The sequence below is a fragment of the Triplophysa dalaica genome, chromosome 7 (assembly GCF_015846415.1).
Source record: "Triplophysa dalaica isolate WHDGS20190420 chromosome 7, ASM1584641v1, whole genome shotgun sequence".
Lineage (NCBI taxonomy): Eukaryota > Metazoa > Chordata > Actinopteri > Cypriniformes > Nemacheilidae > Triplophysa > Triplophysa dalaica.
In genome coordinates, this window is record NC_079548.1 from 14,867,165 (window position 1) to 14,881,683 (window position 14,519).

At 36.7% G+C, this 14,519-nt stretch overlaps 2 protein-coding genes across 5 annotated transcripts; both read left to right on the top strand.

Moving 5' to 3' along the window:
• The first annotated feature begins 87 nt into the window (after window positions 1-87).
• zgc:86896 (uncharacterized protein LOC415190 homolog) lies at window positions 88-4,548 on the top strand. Of its 2 annotated transcripts, XM_056752216.1 has the most exons (11): window positions 88-231; window positions 560-688; window positions 1,068-1,148; window positions 1,453-1,557; window positions 1,752-1,974; window positions 2,788-2,895; window positions 2,996-3,202; window positions 3,420-3,495; window positions 3,691-3,884; window positions 3,981-4,071; window positions 4,203-4,548. In XM_056752216.1, the coding sequence occupies exons 3-11, from the start codon at window positions 1,085-1,087 to the stop codon at window positions 4,206-4,208; spliced, it is 1,074 nt and encodes a 357-aa protein (XP_056608194.1). In that variant the 5' UTR covers window positions 88-231; window positions 560-688; window positions 1,068-1,084; the 3' UTR covers window positions 4,209-4,548. The 2 variants fall into 2 exon arrangements, with proteins under 2 accessions (XP_056608194.1, XP_056608195.1); XM_056752217.1 differs by lacking the exon at window positions 88-231 and having other exon boundaries at window positions 541-688.
• A 73-nt stretch (window positions 4,549-4,621) lies between these two features.
• On the top strand, window positions 4,622-13,584 carry wipi1 (WD repeat domain, phosphoinositide interacting 1). Of its 3 annotated transcripts, none has more exons than XM_056752213.1 (13): window positions 4,622-5,290; window positions 7,427-7,509; window positions 8,996-9,165; window positions 9,319-9,415; window positions 9,506-9,603; window positions 9,742-9,834; window positions 10,502-10,572; window positions 10,690-10,800; window positions 11,073-11,237; window positions 11,323-11,430; window positions 11,561-11,688; window positions 11,768-11,926; window positions 12,990-13,584. In XM_056752213.1, exons 1-12 carry the CDS (start codon window positions 5,217-5,219, stop codon window positions 11,881-11,883), a joined length of 1,314 nt encoding a protein of 437 aa, XP_056608191.1. In that variant the 5' UTR covers window positions 4,622-5,216; the 3' UTR covers window positions 11,884-11,926; window positions 12,990-13,584. The 3 variants fall into 3 exon arrangements, with proteins under 3 accessions (XP_056608191.1, XP_056608189.1, XP_056608190.1); XM_056752211.1 differs by having other exon boundaries at window positions 11,768-11,868; XM_056752212.1 differs by having other exon boundaries at window positions 8,999-9,165; window positions 11,768-11,868.
• The last annotated feature ends 935 nt before the right edge of the window (window positions 13,585-14,519 follow it).

Here is a 14,519-nt window from a genome sequence, read left to right on the forward strand (position 1 = left end):
TACTGACAACCTTAAAGGAACAGGCTTGTTTTTTGTACGTACCAACGGATACTTTACATTCTGCTAAACATGAGATGTAACATGCACGGAATGTTTATAATAATTATATTTAGCAATACTACAGGAATGACATTGAAATGCAAACGGAGAGAGTTTGTTGTCAATCTGTTTGACACGTGACACTGTCAAGATGACAACATCTGTAGTTTAACTGATGCACAACAAAAAAAGGTTAATGCGTCTGAACGTTATAAATTCAACTAGTGTTTTCCTTGTAAATTATACATACTTTAATAATATTTTACCAATACAGCACAAACGCATTTCTTGTGATGGGACCTGGCATGAAAATGCAAAACGTAGAAGTAATAAGTCCAAAAAGTCTGAGAAATTTGAGAAGATATCTAGACTTTTAAATATTTATACCAGGTTGGTTAAAACACACCCCGTTTAGTTTTATAGAGTTTTACTTTAAGTTGAGTTGTGAGTACAGGCCAGGTTCTTGCCTTTATCAGATGAAGACACACCCTCTCTTATCTCCTCCTTACTCTCTCTGCAGCCTTTCTCGCCACTGCTCAATCACATTCGTGTCGACTGCCCAGAGTCCACGAACATAACCTTTCCAGACCTCTACAGCACAAGGATAAAGGATACACCACCATTTAGAAAACGAGAGGAAGTGATAAAGGTGAGAGCATAGTCAGTTTTACAATATTCAGGTAAGATGTTGTTTGCTCTGCAAATTTGCAATCACTGCTCAGTTGCAACAATGAACTACAATCTTTAAAGAAATGGAATAAGTTTAAAAAGTTTGATAAATTAAACTTAAACCACTTCAAATGGTTTAATTTAGGTAGCATCCACAAAATGTTGCATGTCCATGAAAGCAATAATGTAAGCCTTTAAATGAAGATGGTGAAAACAACTAAGCTCACTTGGGATACTGTACATGACTCTGTAATAATCAAGGTTATTTGGGTGGAGTATTCCAACACTTTGATTCCTTTTATAGTCATTGTACATTTCCATGATTGCCTGCTATGCCTAACATCTGTGGTGCATTCCAGGGTCTCCTTGTTGAAACATGTCCCTCTACAATTTTGGATTGGATCCTCTGTCCTGTCATGCATGGAACAAAGACCGGACACGTAAGAGCAAACCAGTAAAGCTACATTTCAACATAAATTACAGCCCTTCAGGCTCCTAATGTTGCTGCCTGCAGTTTCAAATTCCTGGTAATTGTTATCCATTAAAATATACTCAGAGAAATATCCGATTGTGCTTGGGAGAAAAACTGCATCGAATGAGCCATCAACATATCAGCGTTCTTGTGTTGAATGCCTTGTTTTATTAACCATTCTTATACAGTAACAAAACCATTTTCAGTTGGTAAATATTAATATATATTGATAAATATTTTATATTTATAAATCCTACTAATTTTCTTCTTAGAAATTGCTGTTAGCCCCAACAACAATGATGTGCATATTTACCAAAGTCAAGGTAAAGAGTGGATTAAGATTCATGAACTGACAGAACACAGTGGGCGAATTACAGGTAAGGCAAAAGAAAATAACTGCAACGTTAGTCATTACCCCATCAATATTGATCTTAGCATTCCAATGAAAGAAAAGGAAAACTATTTACAGAGGAACAGATATGCATCAGACAAACACAAACCTTCATATAGAACTCTTGATATTGATAACTGCACATAAAGTAATATAACAAATTGTTCATTTTATTCTTAGGGATTGATTGGGCGCCAGAGTCAAACCGTATCGTGACGTGTGCCTCAGATAGGAATGCCTATGTATGGACGCTTAAGGACGGAGTTTGGAAGCCAACGTTGGTGCTGGTGCGCATCAACAGAGCTGCCACATGTGTCAAGTGGTCACCTCTTGAGAACAAGTTTGCTCTTGGAAGTGGGGCCAAACTTATTTCAGTGTGCTACTTTGAAAAAGAAAATGACTGGTGAGATTTCCACAAACTTGTGTCACACCTGTAATGTATTTATGTTGAATTAGGTTCACAACCAACAACTCTTTCTCTGGACAAATCTAGTGATGAGTGGATAGATGGAAAGAACTTGGCACTTATAAAGAAGAATGACTTATAGACATTTCCTTTGAGCTTAAGTTAATAAGTTATATTTTAAGGGGTCATATGACACGGCTAAAACAAATATTATCGCTTGTTTAAGATGTAATTCAATGTGTTTAAACAATTTAAGGCTAAAAAACGCTGTACATACCGTGGATGTTTGTTTCTCCTCTTTGCCCCCCTCTCTCTGAAACACGCGGTGCGAAGTGTGCTTTGATTGGCCAGTTAACCAGTGTGTAGTGATTGGTTGAATACTGCAAGTGTGTGACAGAAATGTAATGCCTCTTATCATACATCAGGTTCCAAAGCAATTGTACTGACTGGTACGCACACCTTACTTGCATATACATTTGGGCGGTCTTAGTCAAATCATACCGCAAACTGACATATATTTGTGGGGGTGTGTTTACACGAGGCATTTCAGGCAGCTATGGGATGAACATTCGCTTTTAGATAGAATGCATCTTTTGTTCCTACACTTTCATTTTTGCAATTGTATTGCAAAAGCGCAGTATTTGAAGACCGTTCCAGGAAGGCGGACACGTCTATGTGCCTAGAGCGCTTGAATGCAACATCTAGTTATATATATCTGTGTCTCTCTATCTGTACATGTGTCTGTTTATTTTTAAGTATCTTTTCCACAGCTCTTGTGCAACCCTATTTACACGTAATTTGAATCCATAGGTGGCTGAGCAAGCATATAAAAAAACCCATAAACTCGACAGTTCTGAGTCTAGACTGGCATCCCAACAACATGCTTCTGGCAGCCGGCTCTGCTGATCTCCACTGCAGGTTTACATGCATACTTTCAATGAAATACATTTTAGATGAACTATTAGAATCATCATGTAACATAATATGATTTGTAACAAAAGCCTTGCTTTTGTTCTAGAATATTTTCTGCATATATTAAGGATATTGAGGACAGACCCGGACCCACACCCTGGGGATCCAAAATGCCCTTTGGAGAAGTGCTGCTGGAGCATAAAGAGTGTGGTGGCTGGGTGCACAGTGTCAGTTTCTCTCCATCCGGGGACACTCTAGCCTGGGTTAGCCACAACAGCACCATCGGTGTAGCGGATGCCACTCAGGGAAAGGAGTAATGCAGTTATAATATACAATTACATTGTAGATCTCCAATTTCACGGATACACAGAATGTTAAAAGCAAATCAAGATATGAGAGCATTCAAATATAGTTAAAATTGAATGTCTCTCTGAATGCTGGTGGTGTCTTAAAATGAATGGGATATTATCCACAACACCTTAACTATAGTCACTTTTAGATGCCTGCAAATGAATGTTTTTGCATTGCAGGGTTACTCAGTTGACAACAGGACATCTTCCTTTGCTGAGTGTGCTGTATGTCAGTGAAACTGAGATTGTAGCTGCGGTAAGGAGGTTTGCATATCCTAAAGCTCAATTTCATTTTTTAGATAGCTCCTTATCAGAGCTAAATATTTGGACTCCAATGGTTTATTCGCTCATTTATGCAAATACTTAGCAACACACCCCATAAATTATATGACTCTTAAAAATTTGACTAATCATGACATTTTTGTGCATGGGTGTGCAATGGGAATCTTAGGGCCACGACTGTTGCCCATATCAGTTCTCATACAAGGGTCTTGGAAGCTTGGAGTTTGTGAAGAAAGTAGACATTCCCAAGCAGACATCCAAAGGCAACATGTCTGCTATGCAGCATTTCCGTAATCTGGACAAAAAAGCTACTACTGAGGAGGAAGACAATGGGATGGGCAGTCTGCACCAGAACAGCATCACGTAAGACTTGAAGGCCCGCAGAAGCATGATCTTTTGTATTTTGGCACCTTTTACATAATACTGCATCTTGCTAATATGAACTTTGTTTAACTTTAGCCAGCTATGCATTCTGGAAGGAGGTAAGGAGAAAGTGGAAAAATTCAGCAGCGTTGGTTTAGATGGTGCCATGGTTGTCTGGGACTTCAAGGTATTGTATTGTAATAAATTTTAAATTGATACTTTTTGTGATCAATTTCAACATTATTGTTCACATTAAATGCTCAAAGTCACTTTGAGTACTTATAATAATACTGTTTGTTTTTCCTATGTTTCTTTCAGCACTGAAACACCAAACGATCAGGAAAGTGGAAAACAACTCCAAAGTCTTCTTTGCTATTTTACCGATAATCTGTGGGAACATTTGTTGTGACACTTTTTAGCCCTTTTTACAAGCATGAGGTGATTTTGCCGATTTGGTGTTGGGATGGCTGCTTTTTATCCTGTAATAGGCCTATGCAATACAATTTTTAACCGTGGCGTGAGACATATTCGAGATTTTTAAACAAAAATAAATGTTATTTTGGCAGTATAAAGTGCAATACGTTTGTGTGAGTGATCAACCTGTATTCTGTCTATTCTAAATTTTATATTGTAAATTAAATAAAACAAGAATAATGAAATAAGAGGAATGTGAAATCTATGTTTTGGACTTTTAATGAAAATCGTAAATAAAAGGCGGTGCTTTATGCTCAACAGTGATTTAGCCTTTTCATCTGTTTGTACTATAACACTTGCTCTCAAACTTACGTTCCTACAATTATGCAAATTACAGCTAAAAATGACGTGCATGGGGAAAAAAGATGTCAGGAAGTCTATCATTGGCCATTATTTTGCATCTAACGTTACTGACAAGGACATTTTTCTGTACAAAACAGCAACATTAGCGAGTTCAGACCACGCCCCTTTTTTGCTCACTTCCACATTAAGAGCCAAACAGCGTTTATCTTCGTTCTATCGACCAATCAGCGCTCTGCCGGACGACAACACGGCACTTTTCCTTCAACCACTAGTGTGTTCTGTTGATGTGACGCAACGACTATCAGCTGGTTTTGTTTTGCTCTACATCTCTTTGCTCCGCTTGAAGTCGTAAACGTACAAACCTTGCGTTTCAATCTGTGACATAAAGGGATCATTTAAGTGCCGCAGTGTATTTGCCCTCCTCTGTGTTCGGACGATCCACATTTTTTTTTCTTAGGTAGGTCTTCGGTTTGCCACCATCTTTCCGAGAGGTCCGACCGATCCCAGGCCTCCGATCCAGGGCGGAGGGAGGGAAGGAGGTCGTTGGGAATCGGGATGGAGACCGAAGAGGGAGCCGACGTTCCTGGCGGCCCGGGGCTGTGCTGCGCCTCCTTCAATCAAGACTCCACGTAAGCGCTGCACATCTGCATATCGGTCTTGCGTCATCTTCTTATTAAGATGCTACGGACCGCGCTAAACCTTTACATGCAATGTCTCCTTTTTTAATGTTCAATGTTTGTTGTTTGTTTTGATTTGTACAAGTCAATAAAAATACACTCTTTGAGTTATACAACATGCACCGTACGGTGTCATAACAGTTTTAACACACAAGGTAAGTGGGAAATGATAGGGCCCAGATAAAGTAGGTTACGTTAGAATGCTGTGTCTGTACTCTTTTACAATGTTTTTCTTAGCAAAAGTGCCTCAAATTGGAATAAAAAATAGACTAAAAAAGCAAAGCAAAGAAGCTCAAAATTGTTAGAGACTGTGAAGGAATGTTTGCCTAGGCTCTTTATTTTTTACTGTTTAACTCTCAACCTGTCTTTTAAGGACTGTGTGAACTCATTGATCAGTCTTATGACAGGATGACCCACTCCCCTGTTCGTTTCTGTGCTTGATCACACTGTTTTCTTCACTTAGAGGCATGTCTGATAGTCAAGTAGTGCAACTCAAGCACAAAACATGATACCAAAAGTCAGGTGACTTATTAAAGTCAGCCGGGTCTTTTTAGAAAGCTGAGACTTTGTTTTAGAAGAATCTGAATTTTGTTCTTTGCGGTTATGTTATTGGTCTCTTTGAAACTTTATTTGACAAGATATGTTTGGGAAGTGGCCAGTGGGGACAAGTGTATAATCTCCAGTAAAAGTAGGGAGGAACATGCACAGTGCATGATCTGACATGAAGAGCTGTGTTGAAGAATGAGAAGCTTGGAAAACAGATGTGGGTCTTTCCTTAAAAATGGATCCTATAGTTAAATGAATTTTCCTCAAATTTTCAGCAGTGCTGCTCAAAAGTTAACACACCCTGTACAATCTGGCAAAGGCAGAAAGTTTTGGTAAAATAAGAGGAATTATGAAAATGAAGGTTTATTTTTTATTTAGTCCTGCCCTGAGCAAGTTATTTCACAAAAGCATAATAAACACATTTTTCAAAATAGCCCAGGGCAAAACTTTACACCCCCTAATTCTTAGTATGATGTTACCTGAACAATCAATTGCAGTTTTTATGTTTTGTTGTAGTTGTTTAAGGGTTTCTTGCTTATCATGAGTCATTTAACTGTCCACTTATCTTCAGAAATTATACAGGTCCTTCAGAATCTTTACTTTTTCAGGATATCTGGATATTTGACTCATGTACAGCAGTAACTGTATAATGTTGAGATTCGTCTTTTTACACCGAGGACGATCAAGAGACTCACACACAACTATTACAATAGATAGAAATGTTCAGTGATGCTCATGAAGTCAACACAATTCATTTAAAGTCAGGTGGGTGTAAACCTATGAAAATGGTTTTGGTGTAAATGTTTTATATTTAATTTCGTCAGAAACATGTATGTATTTTTATATCTTCTGAAGGACATTACTAAATGAAAAAATAACATGTATACAATAAAAATAACAAAACAATAACAATTTTACCAGTTGTCATTTTTTGAGGTTTACACCAACCTGACTTTAAATGAATTGTGTTGACTTCATGAGCATCACTGAATGTTTCTATCTATTGCAAAAGTTGTGTATGAGTCTTTTGATTGTCCTTGATGTAAAAAGATGAATCTGAACATCATATAGTTCCTGCTGGATATGAGTCAAATATCCAGAAGTACTGAAGATTCTGGAGCATCTGGATAATTTTTATGAAGATTAGTGGACAGTTTAATGACTCAGGACAAACAATAAACACTTAAACAACTATGATAAAGCATAAATCTGAAATTGATTGTTCAGGCAACATTATATACTACAGTATAAAGTACACTTTTGCCCGGGGCTATTTTAAAGAAATTCTGTTATTATGTGTGGACTTTATCTTAAAATTTATTTTGTGAAATAACTTGCTCAGGGCATGACTAAATTAAAAATAAACCTTAATTTTAAAAATTCATCTTATTTTGTATATATTAGTATTATAATATTTGTTCGTTTTCTGTGATGTCACATATCTTTCCAGTACTTTGCATTTTCTATATCTTTTTTGTCAGTAACATGTTTAATATAAATATGAAAAAAATCATGAAAAAAACATGTCGTGTGTTTTTCCAGGTCATTGGCTATGGGGACCAAAACTGGATACAGACTCTTTTCTGTAACCTCTGTGGATAAACTGGAATGCATCCATGAGAGCAGTGAGACCCAATCCCATTTTATCCATCTAATCTATAAAAAGTTATATATGTGTGTGTGTGTGTGTGTGTGTGTGTGTAATATTGATGGCAAGTTTGATTGTCTACAAATCTGTGTGCAGCATCAGGAAGCGTCTAGTGCTTAATGCTGTAGTCATCATAGGGTGTAGTCACAAAACAAATAAATATAAATGGCATCTCATTCCCTTGGTATTCGTACGTCCTTTACTGAGAAGAAAATAAGAATATAAAAGTTTATGGCCTATTTTTATGGTGTCAAAATCTATGTTATGATAAACTGTCCCAAATGACCCTAAAGTTGTTGTCCTTGTTTTGTTGAGGTCAAAATAGCCTGATGATTCATTTACACTGTGGCAACGCCTTGTGTGTGTGGAGTTCACAACAAAGTGATTCAAAGACCCAAAGATATATATATATACTGTAGATGAATACTAATGTTATGGTTAGAATATACGGTGCAACAACCCATTTGAAACCTGTATGTTTTTTTTGCTTCCATAGAATAAATTATGTAAATTGGCAGTAATTTGTAATGCAAAGCTTGCAAAGACCATTTGAAGATAGTTTGTGAAAAAACAGACAGTAAATATAAAGGGATATTTTACCCCAAAATAAAAATTGTCATAATTTATTCACCCTCATGTTGTCCGAAACTTTATCGTCGCTGTCCTTCCGAAACCTCAGATGTCCAAATTTGCTGTTTTTCAGGAAACTTAAAAAACACTGCACTCTTTAAATGATAAAAAAAAATGTCTTGACAATCACTTCTTCATAATATTTATTGTTAGACATATGCAAAAACCAGTGACAATCGTGAAGAGTGACTAATAATATAACATTTTAGAAAAAAATGTAAATCACTAAATATGGAGAAGTAAGGTTTCAGAAAGACAGCAGCGATATAGTTCTTTCGTCTGTGGAACACACCTTCTTCGTCCTGCAGAACACAGAAGTTATTTTGAAAAATGTCTCAGTGTTTTTGAAGTCAGTAACATTTTTCAAAATATTGTCTTTTGTGTTCTGCTGGACAAAGACGGTCATGCAAGTTTGGTTTGACATAAGAATGACAAAATGATGAAAGAATTCTTGGGTTGAACTATCCCTTTAAGTCGTTATGTAATTAAAATAATAATTGACCCACATTTACTGAAAAATGATCTCATAATCAATCACATCACAACCGTCATGCCATCCCAGATGTATGTGAAATTCTTTATTCAGTTGCATGAGTAAATAGGGAAACACTTTTCTTGTTTACTCCTTCACATAAAATACAACTGACTCATTTTAAATGGCAAGCATTGACTTAATAACAAAATTGTCATTTTGAATGAACTGTCCTTTAAAGTGTTGATCATCCTTATACAAAATGAGGCCATTAAAATTGCCCCAGAGTCTCTAAGCTTGCATTAGCGTGCAGCTTATGTGTTGTTACTGTTAACGTGTGTTTTTTTGTTCTGCCCTTCAGCAGAAACTCCAGATGTGTATATCGTGGAAAGGCTTTTCTCCAGCAGCCTGGTGGTGGTGGTGAGTCAGGCCATGCCACGTCGCATGAATGTCTACCACTTCAAAAAGGGCACAGAAATTTGCAACTACAGCTACTCGAACAACATTCTCGCAGTGCGCCTCAACAGACAGGTAAACACAACACAGCTGTGCTGCAGCAAACCACATGGCGATGATCAATTGTAAAGCTCCTGTTTGTGTTTGCTCTTTAATTGTTTCAATCTGCAATGTGTTTGTGATTAGTAGTTATTCAATAGGTTATACTGTATGTCTTTTTTCGTGCAGAGACTGGTTGTCTGTCTGGAGGAGTCCATTTATATCCACAATATAAAGGACATGAAACTTCTTAAGACCCTTCTCAATACACCATCCAACCCATCAGGTGAGACAACAGTTATTATTTTTTCAAAAAGTGGATGTATTATTAAAAGTACAGTATGTATATCTGTATTCTACTCATGTGTTTTCCTAGGTCTGTGTGCTCTCTCCATCAACCATTCAAACTCTTTTCTGGCATACCCGGGCAGTGACACCATCGGCGAAATTATTGTCTACGACGCCAACAATCTGGTAAAAATACCAGCAAAGCAAAAATTCTGGCTTTTGCCAATTTTGTCCAGACTTACTTGCTGGACATGAGATGTTAACTTCTCATCAGTCTGCACTGCCTCACGAAATGAATCTTTTTCCTTGTTGTTGGTGTCTCAGAACACTGTGACAATGATTCCAGCCCATGACAGTCCACTTGCTGCCATCACCTTCAATGCTTCCGGCACTAAACTGGCCAGTGCTTCTGAAAGGGTAATTGTCCTTTGTGTATATAGAAACACACAAACGTAGACCCGTAAGTCAGGAGACTCACAAAACCTGTCAAGTATGTGTCCTTTGTGCAGATTTTAACGGGTTTCAAAAGTCCACACAGGCACATAATTACACTAAGGCCAAAGATCATATCTCACTTTTTCAAAAGAAAGATTATTATTACAATTATTTGAATGATTTTGTTCACTCATAAAACCTTATTTTAGGATCATTAAGATTTTAGTAAAACTTTACAATGTGCTATGAATCAACATTAACAATGAACAATTTATTTTTTCAGCATTTATCAATCCTTGTTAATGTTAGTTTATGTCAATACAGTTATTTACGTTACTTTATGGTGCATTAATGTTAACAGTGACAAGGTTGGATTTTAATAATGTATTAGTAAAAGCTGATGTTAACACGAATTAATATTAATAAATGCTATATTAGTATTGTTCATTGTTAATTTATTTTATGTAATGCATTAATTTATTGTTAACCAAAAGCACCTTATTGTAAAGTGTTACTTGGATTTTTTGTATTTTCAAGGGTTTTTTTGCGACGATTGTACACCACAATAAGTTCTCTTTCTCATCACTGTTATGTGTAGTTGTTCACTGAAAATTTGAATTGCATAGTTAAATGGTTTCTGCTCTGGCAGGGCACTGTGATACGAGTGTTCTCTATTCCAGAGGGTCTGCGTTTGTTTGAGTTTCGGCGGGGTATGAAAAGGTATGAAAAGGATTATTTTTTGATCGTGCAGGAGAAAAATGCCGGTTTACACAAATGTCTCCAGCTGGCCGTGTTTTTGTGTACATTTTTGACCTTTTTGTGTCTTTATCACCAAAGGTATGTCAACATCAGCTCCCTTTCCTTCAGCCCGGATGCTCAGTTTCTCTGTGCATCAAGCAATACAGAGACGGTGCACATTTTCAAGCTTGAACAACAGCACAGCCCAAGGTAGTGCAAACTCACACAATGTTTCAATTTGGGCGGTTGTTATATTAAGAAACCATTTGACATTTAAAATGACTCACAGTCAATTAAATGACTTTTGTAGGCTTATCCTAATGTAGGATAATGTGGATTTTTTTAGGTTACTTGACAAAACAGTATGTTAGTGCATGTACTGTACTATAAGGAAGCATCTTTTTAACTACCAGATAGTGTTTCCTTCATTATTATTTTTCTTCTAAAAGATTTTTTTAACCAGTACAATGTGTCTCTCATAGCGGGGAGGAGGACACTCCCACTTGGTCAACATATGTAGGTAAGATGTTCACAGCAGCCAGTAGCTACCTCCCTGCGCAGGTGTCAGGCATGATGAGTCAAGACCGAGCCTTCGCTACCGTTCGTCTCCAGATGACCGGTCAGAAGAATGTCTGTGCCCTGGCAACGTGAGTTTACCTCTGATATGATTATTATTAAGTGACTGAGAAACAAGAACTTATTTGAGGGTTTGTGTAATTTGTGACCAATCAGAATCCAAAAGCTTCCACGATTGCTTGTGTCCTCCTCTGATGGGCAGCTATTCATCTATAACATTGATCCTCAAGATGGGGGCGAGTGCAGTTTGGTGCAGAAGCACAGGTGAGTCTTCCCCCTTAAACTCTTGAGATAAAACAAAATATTTTAAGAGAGTGAAAATGTATACATTTAATCTATGAACAGGATGACTTCAGAAATAACAAAACTCACTGAGTGACGTTTTGACCCCCAGGTTGTTTGGATCAGATTCTGAGAACGAAGACACTGAATCTGAAATCTCAGAGGCACCACAAGCATGCCAGTCTTACGCTGCCACTGTGGCCATTCCCACCTCTGGACCCGTCACGGCCACTCTCACAGGTATCAGTTAACACTCAAACACACACAGTCATGTACTCAAACTCATTTCAAATATGTGACCCTTCTGTATATGGCACAGGTTACTCAGAGGATGGTGGAGCTAAAAAAGGGGAGGTGATTCCTGAACATGAGTTTGCTGTGGGGCCCGTGTGCCTGGATGACGAAAATGAATTTCCTCCCGTGAGCATTCGCTAACCTCCCCACATCTGAGCACCAGACTACACAGTGTTACATTCCAGTGTGTGGGCTTATTTTGTCCCTCTGTCCACAAGCACTCAAACTAAGTGTGATTTACTCACTTTAACTAACTAACTAACTAACTAACTAACTTACCAGCCTGTTATGTCTGGGAGAGTAGTATATCCAAACACCTTTTTCAGGTCCATATCTTTCAGTTGAGTTTTAACCACATGATAAGCTTTTATTATGAATCATACATTTTTTGATAAATGATAAAATCTCTCCCCAAACTCCTTAAAAATACATTTAGTATGTTATTCAGCAGTATGTATTGTTGACTGTAATGATAATACACTACTGCACGTATTTTATCTAAAACTGAAAGTAAATAGCCTGAAAAATACAATTACTGACACTAACCAGCTGTTTTAGTCTATTTTGTGTTTAAGGATGTTTAGTCATGGACAGGACTGTGAGGTGACTCATTTGTTTGTTTGTGCACAGACTGGACAAAGTGATTTGTGTGGTACAGCATATGTTACTGTTCATTTCATCTCTTTGGTGCATCATTGGTACATAAAATGTATTTGGATGTAAATGGCATGATGTTATACACGTTTTTGTCTATGCACACACAACACAAAGCATTTCATTTGTAGACAATGTTTGAGCAAGTCTCAAATGAATTTATTAGGATTTATCTGGTGAAGTTCTTACTTACCTCCACATGGTGGAGCTTGTCTTTATCTAACAAGCCAACTCTTCACAGATTGTTTAGAGACTGCAACTGGCAGTAACTTGATTTTAATTATGGTCATAATTATTCTGTATATGCTTTTGGATGACCTAGAAACCAGTGTTTAAATGAAAGAGCTCAGGACTCTAATGTGTGGAAGAATTATATCTTTTATATAAGATATCAGTTTAGAGTAACGCATACTCAGATGTCATTGTTCTTTTTATATGTCTTAAGATTACAAACATTCTGTGTTTTTCTAAACTTCATCATTGAAGCTAATTCAAATGTTATAGTCGCAATTATTCTCCTGTTAGGATCTGTATCTGTCTATAACACACCCATGTCTGAGGGAACAATAAAGTTCTGTTCTGGTTTCCGGTAGATAAATTGGTGCCGTGACGGATCTGGGAGAGGCAAAGGGAGACGACCATGAGAAGGTTAGAGATCAGGTGGAGTCCACAGCTGTCACAGGAGGATCCTCAGTGCAAGATCAAGGAGTAACAAAACAACAATAAAAAAAAACACTTCAGGGTGCTAATTTATTAACGGAACGGTTAAAATGCTAATAGCTTAATTTTAGTTGATCAGGGTTTTGGGTCGTTGTTACTCAAACCTCTGAGGGGTGTGTTATAAATAAGGTGCATGACTGAAATGTAACCACATATTGTTATAGTTACGTAAGACATATTGTATCAAAATCGTAATACTGTAGCATTTTATTCTTTTACATTTTAACACCATCATAATGAATCATAAAAAGAGAGGAATTACTTTTATATACAGTATTTGTTTTTGCTGTATTGAAACTTAATATGTTTACATGTTACCGTCCTGAATAATACAGCGGGATGTTTTGTTTGTATGTGCCTATGATATTACTTGTGAGAGTGCAGAGTATTTTGCTGGATTGCTCAAGACCAAAAGATAAAAAACATGAATATGTAGGAAATATATTAGGAATGAAATTATGCAAAGCATCTCATGTCTCCTGTGGTCTTTTTCTTATCAGGTTATAATGGAAGGGAGATAACACTTTGCAGAACCAAACTAAACCAATAGTAGAGTTTAGAGTACTACGCTTACAAAAGTACATTTTAAGTATATTTTTGGAAAAAGTACACTGATAACAGTGCCTTTAAAATGTCTTGGGATTAAATTGGCACACTTGATAGTTAATAAAAGTATAACCATATGTTTATGTTAAGTAACAGCAAGTAAACTACCACGCTTTAATACACATTTTTTGTAAAGGAAAGCACGACTTTGTTTAGTGGATATACATTTTGGCTGAAGATTCTATCCTTAAAGTTATATTAAAGTTAAAGTATGTCTGAACTGAGAAAAAACATTGTTTATAGCTATCAACAGCCAGCGTAATATATGACAACATCTAATAATAATGGATTAAAAAAATAAAACTATCTGTGGTGAAGATCTAAACAAGTTGTGAGCTTGTATCATCATTTGTGCCTTAGATTTAGTCATAACCCTGATTTTAACCAGTTTATATAAGACAGTTGATCCAGACAATGAGTTTTGTACACAAATAAGGTATAAATTGCACCAGCAAATTAAGATGATGTCACAACAGTATAAAAGTATACAATTATTTAGGAAGTGTCCTTCACCTTAGCTAGAAAGGCTCATTTGTTCTCCTATACAAAATAAGACATATTTTTTAAATAAGGTTGTTACTAATGGAGTATCAGTATCACAACAAATATATTTTGAGTGAAGGTTAGTTGAGTGATATTTGTTTTCAAAGTCAATGGAATACGCAGGGCTTTGGACAAAACAAAGTCAAAAGAATCCCACAGGGCTATCTCACTTAAGATGTCAGTTCAGAACTAAAAAAGTCCTGTTTAATAGAGATTTCATTTGGTTGTCTTTACTTTGAATGTGTAGAGAAATT